The following is a 10,113-nucleotide window of genomic DNA, read 5'->3' on the forward strand; positions in this document are numbered from 1 at the left end:
TTTAGGAACGGAGATATTGGAACAGGCTGCCCAGGGAGGTGGTGGAGTCACCATCCTTGCAGATGTTCAAGAAAAGAGTGGATGGTACACTGACAGATATGGTCTGGAGCAGTCACAGGCATAGGTTGATGGTTGGAGTAGGTGATCTTAGTAGTTTTTCCAACCTTAATGATTCTATAAATCATAGTGAGCACACTGGCTCCGGAGAAGGGGTAAGGTGAGAAATCAACACTTAAGGCAGGAGCCAGAATAGACATGCTTGGCCAACCAGCACTGGCCCAGTGTCACAAATCAAGGATTTCACACTGATGAGAGGTTGAACTGAGCTGTGCAAGGCCAAGCTGGATGTGGCTCTGGGCAGCCTGGTCTGGTGGTTGGCAACCCTGCCCATGGCAGGGGGGTTGAAACTCGATTATCATTGTGACCCTTTTCAACTCAGGCCATTCTATGATTCTACAAGCAGTGCTAAAGCCAGAGTAAGTCAGCAGTGGATGGGCTCGCCATTGCTGTTCACAGTGAGAAGTTGCCTATGAAAAACTCAAAATGTTCACCTGGAACACTTCCTCTACAAGACAGTCAGCAGCATGAGACACCTCCTATGGGATGGGAAGCAAAATTTATCACCTATCAGCACTCAGTGCAAGAAAAAGGATCACTAAAGAAACATCGCCCCTTTCACCTAGCCTGAATCCAAACTCAGTATGTGTAACAAGAGATTCACAGCATCCCTAGAAACTCCCACAGTGCAAGTTTGTCTGCTTTCCCCATTTACAGCTCACCCCACGCTCAGCAGCACGTATAATCCTTGTGCAAAAATGAGCTTACAAAGAATGCCTCAAATTGATCCATGAGATACGCACATGGACATCATTTGGATTTCAGCTCCTGCAGTCACCTTCCTGCAGTGGAAGCAGTTCAGACTGCCCAAATTCTGATCCTCTTACACAGCCCCAGAGCTGCTCTGTGCAGCCCAGCACACAGATTGCTCCAGCACCCAGCCCTCTGCACACAAGAGAAGCCAAGTGTCACCGAGGGAGAGGATAGCACTAATTGGGCTAACTGGGCCCAGCATTTTCTCTGTAGTGGATGTAGTCTTCAATTGGGTCTGTTGTTACTGACATACAAAATCTAAAGGAAAAAAAAAATATCAGTTTGCAGAAAAAATGAGGCCAAAATCTCAGCACAGAGGTGGGGACATGCAGCACACTGCTTGCAGAAGTCACTGGAGTGCACAATATCAACCCCTCCCAGATCTGCAACAGAGGTTTTGTCAGAAGTTTAGTGCTTATGGCAGATTGTTTAAAAAATAATGATCATATATATGTTTATACATGTGTGTGCATATGAGTACACAGGCATTCCTGTTCGCTGCGTGAGCCCCTCTATCAAAAATTCAAATTATCTCCATGCATTTTCCTGGAGCATTATTCCTCAATGAGACAATCAGCAGTACTCACGTACATTTATCTGTGTATACACACAGTGCTACAAGAGGCAGCATCCCCAACACCTCACTGATGGGGCAACCATCTCTGCTAGGGCTGTAGGCGAACAGACACCAAAGACGTAGGTGCTCTGTGAGGCTGAAGGTCCTACAGCAAAGCGCCTGATCAAACCTCCCCTGCAAGAGCTTCCACAAAGACCAAGACAGCATCTCCCATAAGCAAACCCATCCCGTACAAACTAATTAAAATGTTTAATCAGTCTCTGATTAACAGCCTATTTCAGAATTAGAGATCCACAAAGGCTGAATTTGGGTCGGGGCTGCTGGTTGTGTACACCCATTCCTTGTTTCAGAGCAGACACGCAATGACACCACAGCACCAATCGTCCCCCAGTTGTGAAGGCAGAGCGTGAAGCAAGTTGTGTTAATGTGTCGAAAGGAGGGGAGAAATAAAGAGAGCAATGGATCAGCACAGCATGCCTTTGAAGGGAAAAGTAATATTGCAATAATTTATAGAAGGGAGATTTGGTGGGTGAGACAGCCGCTCTCAGTGGCATTCGGCCAGAAAACAAGGCTCGGTTGGGAAGAGCATCACTGCCACCTTCAGGACAGACGGGTTCTCTTCGCTGAGATGCAACAGCTTTCCCCGGGCATCTTTTTATTCGTGCAATACCATAGAAAGCATTTCCTGCAGCTCCTGCAATGTTCCATTTGTAGTTATTATGGACTCTCTGCAGAGCAGGCTTGGTCCAACGCCTCTCCGCTTCTGAGTTTTGACACAGAGGAACAGAGTCAGTTTCCAGTGTAAGCTTCAGGTTAAGATAGAAGGGGCTGATCCAGCTCGTGTCAGTACAATATTGCTCCCTAGCAGGCAGCTTTCACCTTTTATTCAGTCTTGCTGCAAGATGCTTACAGTAGTGTACGAGCTGTGTTACGAAACTTTTGACACCAACCACCGTTCTTTCCCTTGGTTTTAAGCCGTATTTGTTTAGCCTGAGCACAGCCAGCCAGCTGGTGAGCACAGAACGCCCTTCTGGCCTGGGTGTCTAAGAGGCATCTGCCCAAAGCAACTGTGGGTGCCCCATATCTGGAGGTGCTCAAGACCAGGTGGGATGGGATTCTGAGCAGCCTGAGCCGGTGGGGGGCAGCCCTGCACATGGCAGTGGGTCAGGGTGGGCTTTGATGTCCCTTCCATCCCAAACCATTCTGTGATCCTGTGATTTCAGTCTCACTACAAGCTATTCTGGAGAAGCCTATTGCTAAATTCAGAATGCATCACCTTAAAAACGAGAATGCTAAAGAGCAAAAGGCAATTGCTTACAAGCTGTGAAATACCACAGTTAAGACTTCCATTACTTAAGTTCAAGACTTTCTGCAAATGCACTCTTACACTGCTGTTAATTACTCCAGTGCTGATCAGGGATCACACAGAATCACACAGGAATTATACAGAATCAGCTTTATGTCACAACATCTCTTCCCACCCAGTAACTGGATGCACATCTCATGCCTTTTCATGTGATGGGTACATTTCCAGCCACAGAAGATGAGCTGGATGAGCACGTGGACTCTTTCCCCAAGCCTAGGCACCAAGCTGTCCCTTCAACCAACATCTGAGCATCACTTCAACACATCCAATGGAAAGATGGGCCACTGAGCAGCACAGATGCATGCTTCCACCTGACCAGCTGTGTCTAGCACTGGACTGGACGGCCATGACTTCAAAGCTTGCCTTCTCCTCTCTGGCTCAGTTCATAAAGCACACGGTTAGCAGCTAAAAATAAGCAAATAGAAAACAAGCTTTAAAGGCCTGATCAGGAATATCCACCTGCAGTGGGAACTTCTGCAGCTGTGGACATTGGTGTCTTGATGATTCACTTTGGATGGTAATGGAGGGGAGAGTCTGCAGAGACATCTCTGGAGACCTCCGGCTCAAAAATTTGCCATCACTAACAAGCAATCACAAGACAGAAGCCAGGAATAGGCACAGCTCTCTGATATCCCACTCCAACATCACCAGCCACAGCACTTTGTAACTCCGTATCACATTTGTCAAATACCCCTGGCCCCTGCAGCCTTGTGTTGCCTTGTGAATAAGGCTCAGGCATTGAGCACAGATGCCCAGGGCAGAACATACTGTATTTCTAGTGGACTGGTATAGGGAGAAGACAACTGCAACTTCTGAGTTCCTCCAGCTCCCCTTGCACACACTGAAGTCCCAGAAGATACCCCTAGGTCTGTTCCTCAACCATTCCTACTCACAGGAGCACTGCAAGACAACAGCACCAAAGCTTTTCCATATACATTAGATAAATGTTTGTTGTGTTTTTTTCAACTGTTAATTAAAGGAAAATGAAGTTCCTGTGTCACACAGAAATAGCAGTAGGGCAGTAATGGAAAGGTTGCAGGTGAAAGTGGCCTCATGAGCTCCAGGACCACTCGCATCGGGGACCTCATGGCCACAGTGCTGCAGAACAGCACTGCTGCTTCTTGCCATCCAGGAGTTCCCCTTTAGTACAAGAGATGATTACATCAAAGTTAGAAGACATTAAAGGAAATAAATTTTGATGAAGAAAAAAGTGTTTTGCTTCCAGGTAGGGCTGCAGCAAACATTTTTTCTTTTTTTAACCTTACAGCATTTCCAACAAAGCATACTAAAGCAAGGTGACAAGCAGCATTGTCTTGAGTCAGCACTGCAATATTGCTTTTTTAACAAGACACCTCTGTGTTGAACACTAGGAAACTTTTTTTGAGTGGTAGACAACAAGAAAGGAATAGAGAGTAAAGAGCTGTCCCTGAAGAATGGACATGAGCAAGTCTAAGCATGTACCTTCTACAGGTACATCAACCAGTAAAGGAAAGTCTAAGGAAGCATACCCTCTCCCCCTAAACAGGCAAGTTGGTTATATGGAGAAGGCTGAGGTTCTCATAAACTTTTTTGCCTCGGTCTTCGTTGGTGGCTGCTCTTCATTCACCCCTGAAGCAGACGGGTTGGAAAGTGGGAACTGAGGGACCAATGTCCCTCCTACTGTAGGCAAACATCAGGTTTGTGATCACCTGAGGAACCTGAGCATCCGTAAGTCTATCCCAGAGTCCTGAGGGAACAGGCTGAAGTAGTTGCCAAGCCACTCTTGATGATATTAGAGAACTCATGGCAGTCAGGTGAATCCCTCAGTGACGGAAAAAAAGGAAGTTGCATCCATTATTAAGAAGGGTAGAAAGTATGACCCAGGGAACTACTGACCTCACCTCAACTTGCTGATCTCACTACTGTGCCAGGGAAAGTCATCTAAGAGATCCTTCTGGAAGCTATGCTAAGGTATATGGAAGAAAGAAAGGTGATATAGGATAACAAGCCTGGCTTTGCCAAGGGCAGGTCCTACCTGACCAACCTTGTGGCATTCTACAATGGCATAAATACATCAATAGACAGGCAAAGAGCCCTGATGTCATTTATCTTCAGTGAGGCTTTAGACATGGTCCTCCACAATAAGCTTCTCTCCAAATTGCAAAGATAAGGATTTGATAGGTGGACTGTATGATGAACGAGGAACCGGTTGCAAGATCCTATCCAGAGAGTAGTGGTCAGTAGCTCAATGTCCAGATGGAGATCGGTCACAAGTGGTCAGTGGTCTGTACTGGGACTGGACCGATGCCCTTTAATATCTTCATCAGTGAAATGAACAGTGGAATTGAGTGCACCCTTAGCCAGTTTTTGAATGACACCAACATCTAGCAAGTTCCTGTGCCTTGCTACCAGGCTACCACACACTTGAGTACTGCCAGTGAAATAACTGCAGCCCTCTGAAAGCTTTAATCTGTTGCCTGTCCTATGTTCAGGAAACTGCACCAGACGAAGCAGGTGATCATCTCTCCCCATATGAGTTTCCAAGCTTCCTAGTACTGCAGCTGCCACAAAAGGAGACCAGAACATTTCACTATTCAGACTCAAATAACACAAAGGATCAGATTTTATCTGGCTAGATTAGTTGACTGAGTACAGCATTTCTTATGTTTTAGTTTCCATGGATGTGATAAGCCTGACTGGGCACCTTTGTTTTACGAGAACGACAAAACCAACCTCCAGAACATTATTAACAGTGAAGTAGGAGGAAAAAAAGACATTTCCCAGATCCACAGCCCCAAGCTGGATGCCATCACCCAGTTTCAAATACTCCATGTGACAGCAATCCACTACAAAGTCACCTGTCAGCATACCACAAACTTTATGTTGGCATTACTCTATTCCTTGCTTTGCTAATCCCACATGGAGAGCCACTGCTGTTGATCAGCAGACATTAGACTGGGCAGCACATCAGGAAAACAGGAAAAGGAATTGAAGAAGTTCGGGGCCTGTAAAAAAGACCAAGATAAAGGCCACAAGCGAACAGCCCAGTAATGTGGGGCTAACTCGACTTTGATATTAGAAGCTGTCTCAGATCAGAGTTGTTTCCACACACACTTTTGAAATTTGTATTAATTGCAAAATCAGAGAAGGCACTCAGGCTGTGAACTTACACCTGAGAGAACACAGCAATAATTCTTCAAGATACTCAAAGGAAGAACATAAGGAAAGCGTCCACCCAGAGCAGCTCCCAGGCAGCTGCACCGGTCTGTATCAGAGCAAAACAGCTAACTAGAGCAAAGCATTTATCGAAGGCACCTTGTGCCAGCCATCCTAGTGCTCTCAGTCTCCAGGCTACGAAAAATTAAAACACGGTGAGAAGATGAAGGAGTGATTTTGCAAGGAACATGCAACTAAGCTCAAGTATCAAACACCCAGCAGTGCTAGCCCAGCAATGTGAGCAGCTGATACCTCACGCAGCAAAGGCCTAATCTTCTTCTCTTGGAAGGCTCGCATGGGGAGAAGCTCGCTGAGTTGCAGGCCAGCCAAACGGAAGGCATGCCAGCTGTAATCTCCTTTCCCAGCTGTGTACACAGAGAAACTGCAGAATGCAAACACTGGAGGAAAAAAAGGAAAGCTCCAATTATTTTCAGACCACAAGAACAACCATGTCTAAAAGCAGAGATATTGGCAGGATAGCAGAAAAGAAGAGCTGTCCAAAACAGTCAATGTAAGAAATTGTATTGTTTTCATCCACAGCCACTGAGGCAGACAAAGAAAAGGAAATCTATGTTGCTAGTCCTTCAATAACCAGTCTGGATTTTCTGTCACATACCTGAGTTATGCTTAAAACTTAATCTCTGGAAAATACATTTCCTTAAAAAGCTTTAAGAACAGGACACAACAACTGCTGTTCCTGCAATTATTAAGTTTCTTTTTCCATAATGAGGTTGAGGAGAAACATCTTTTTCCTCCCATCAGCAACGAACTCAGGAGGCCAGTTACCCTTTCAGATACACATAATGGTTAGTTGCATGCGGAGTTCAACATTCATGCAATTCTGGGAAATACATACTTAAAAAGAAATCAAACCAAGTTCTGTTCTATCTCAGACAATTCCAACTATGACACTGCCAGAAGGATTAGAGTAGTACCAGATCTAAGCAAGAGAATTTTATTCCTATATGTAACACAGCACATGGTTTGCTTTCTCTTCAGAAGGGACTTCTACAAAGAATCCTTGACGTTAAAAAAATGAAAAAAAGTTAAAAGGAAAATCATTCATGATGGTGCAGAAGTGTAACCACAAGGCATTCAGCATGGTCATACTGGTATGTTAAAGTTGGAGCAAGCATGGCATGGAAAGTCACATCATTTGTCCAGCAAATAAAGCTGAGGGTGTTCTTGTTTGCCTGCAGGTTTTAAGTCTCCTTTCCAGAATGCTGACAACTTGTTTTTAGCATAAACACAAAACAGACAAGGTGCATTAATGCCCACTCATGCAAAACCAAACCATCTTTCAGAAGAATTCTCTCCAGCAGTTTTCATTTCTTGTTTTCCCATTCCAGCTTGATTTTCTTCACCAAGGCTCAACACCTATTCTGGAAAAACACTGGACTAGCACCAAGGCAACATCATTTACTATGTTAAGACAACTCAGAATTTACACACTGTTCCAATACCTACAGATCTGTAAAAGTTTACACTAGTATACACCGAAAGAAAAACTAATCTCCCCACCACAGGTATGGAAAGAGCCAGACTGGTAGCCTGGTCTGGAACGTCATTCTGATGGCTATGCAAGCCAGCAAAATGCAGTTTCTTCAGCAATGACCACCAGGACCTACGTGGATTGGACAGTATTCTTCCCCTCTCAAAACCTGGTGACAAGGAATCAACAGGAAAGAAATAAGAGCCCTGAAATGTGCTAGGTTTAAGGTCAGTGCACTAGACTCTAGTGGTTACTGGTAATGAAACAGCAGAGTTTTCACTATATAAAATTTATAAATTTATTTTTTGTAAAAATCCAAAGAGCACGAAGACATCTCACTCAAAATACTGGTAAATCAAACCACACTTAGAAAATGAAAGCTGATTTTATTATCTTATCCACAGCCAATCATTTGACATGAACATGCATACGTAATTTTGCTACGCACACACCACAGTTTAACGTTAGTTATTAAAGGTTAAACATACAACATACATCCTTACAAAAAATGAGTCAAAATGCAAACGTAACTTTTAAACAAAACAGTTTTTACTCATTTAAAAAAACCTTTGTGTTGGGTACCATTTTGTACAAACACAGTTAATTTAAACAAATCTGCTTTTAGTTTCCTCATGGTTCAACATGAAAATAAGCTGCAATAGAAAATGAAGTCATCAAGGGATTTTTAAATAGCAGAAGTAGGCAGTCTTGCCATGCAGAAGAAGCAATATTAAATATTAGTTTTTCAAAAAAAGAAAAACCACAAGTTTAAAAATATTTAGTTCAAGTCACAAATCTTTCCCCAGTACAGAGAAATCCAAATACAACGCATAATTAGCTGCCACTTAGGATGGCTATTCTGAAATGTAGAAACTTTCCAGAATTGTAATTTTTGATTTGGCACAGAAAAGAAGTCTGAGCTTACTTAAGAACAAGAAAGTGATTAAAAAAAAAAAAAAGTTAAAACAGGAAGAGAGAAAAAAAATACAAAGCAAGAATGAATGAGATAGTAGTTGCAATCACTAAAAAAAAAATCTGTGCATCTCAGTCATTGCAGAATACTGTCTGTCTACAGCAGGTGCGAGTTCCAGGTAATTGTTATTGCAACATGGATTTAATTTGCTTGGAGGTAGTCTCATCATTCAAATGCTTTGTTGTGTACCTAAGCACAGAAATAAAAATCAAGTTTAGAAAAACACAAACTATTTTGTTTTGGTACAGATAGGCTGAGGCATAGCTGAACAAACTGAGTTTATGCTATAGAAAACCCTACAGCCACTGATCTACACCTATTCCTGTTACCACGAATAGACTTTCTGTTCTGGAAGTGCTACTGTTATCAGATCAATATCCAGCAGCCTTACACCAAGAAGAATAAAAAAGCCTCAGGTGGATGTTGGCTCATTCTCATATGCCACTTCACAGTAAAGTCACGTGCAGTTGTGAAAGCCAGTTGATGAGCACTGAGGCTGACTGAGTTCATGGGCAACACCTTCAACGAAAACAATGCTTCTGAAATCTTTCTTCCCAACTTCCAATAACTAAACCACCTAAAGATCCCTCAGAGGCAATGGCTTAATTCCCTGTTTACTTAGTTAGCTGTGCTAATCACATCTTTTAAAGATATAGATAAAAGTGTTTTTTCCTTTCTTTTCCCTTTCTTTTCCCTCAAAATTCTCTAGGGTATTTTTTTTTAAATCACCACAAAAAACTTTGTCAGATCTTATTTTAAAGTACTGTGTACTCTCCATGTTGCAATCCGCGCACAGTTCCTTTCCCTGATCTTATTAGAAAAACTTATTCTGTAATTCAAATATTTAATGGGTTAAAATTAGCACTTTGACTGTGATCCATAACTGCGCTGATATTTTACATGTTCACTAGCAGAATATACAATGGCTTGGTTTTGAAAATCATTATCAATATAGATGCCAGGACATTTTGGGAATATATAATTTCCACAAGAGCTCTAAGCTCTTCTAAAATCTAGTTATTACACTTGGTATTTTGCCCATGTGAAAAAGCTGAACACGATTTAAATACTTATAAGAATTTAATTCCAAACAGCTGAGATCTTTCCAAAATCCATACTACCTTCCATCTGCTTTTAAGAGCCATGATTTACCTCTCAGAAAAGAAAACTTCCAACCCAAATCCTCCAAAAATCAAGGACTCAGATTGACTTAATTTCTCATGACATCACCTTGAACCCCCTTCCACTACGCAGGCACACAGCAGCTCAGCATCACTGGTCAACAATTCCAAATGTGATTTTAAAAAAGGATTTCATTATCTTACTGCAATGAATCGTCATATATATGAAAAATCTGGATTGTTGAAATATCTATGTATGTATGTATTGGGTTAGGGTGGCAAAATGTCAGCATGATAGCACAGCTCAAGTTCACAGAACTGAACACGATGGAGAGAGGACCTGAACAACGTTTTGTGTACTTTGCTGGGCAGAAAATAAATATTGTGTTTTCTTTTTAGAAACTTGTTTTCTTTCTCTGATTACCATCTCAAAGACTGATTTCTTATCACAAGAGGTTTCAGAAATGAGTAACCAAACCATGTAGGCACGGAAACACCCAAAACTTTCCAACAGATTTT

The 10,113-nt window shown here is 42.5% G+C and overlaps 1 protein-coding gene across 5 annotated transcripts in view; it reads right to left on the reverse strand.

Annotated features, from left to right (window-relative positions):
• Positions 1-7,870: 7,870 nt before the first annotated feature.
• Positions 7,871-10,113, reverse strand: part of FAM49B (family with sequence similarity 49 member B) — a 75,341-nt gene continuing 73,098 nt past the window's right edge. For all 5 annotated transcript variants that reach the window (XM_019614244.2, XM_010709316.3, XM_031552918.1 and 2 more), the window contains one exon: positions 7,871-8,662. In XM_019614244.2, coding sequence (XP_019469789.1) covers positions 8,599-8,662 — 64 coding nt within the window. In that variant the 3' untranslated portion in view covers positions 7,871-8,598. The remainder of the gene's footprint in view (positions 8,663-10,113) is intronic.

Source organism: Meleagris gallopavo, chromosome 3, assembly GCF_000146605.3.
Source record: "Meleagris gallopavo isolate NT-WF06-2002-E0010 breed Aviagen turkey brand Nicholas breeding stock chromosome 3, Turkey_5.1, whole genome shotgun sequence".
Taxonomy (NCBI): domain Eukaryota; kingdom Metazoa; phylum Chordata; class Aves; order Galliformes; family Phasianidae; genus Meleagris; species Meleagris gallopavo.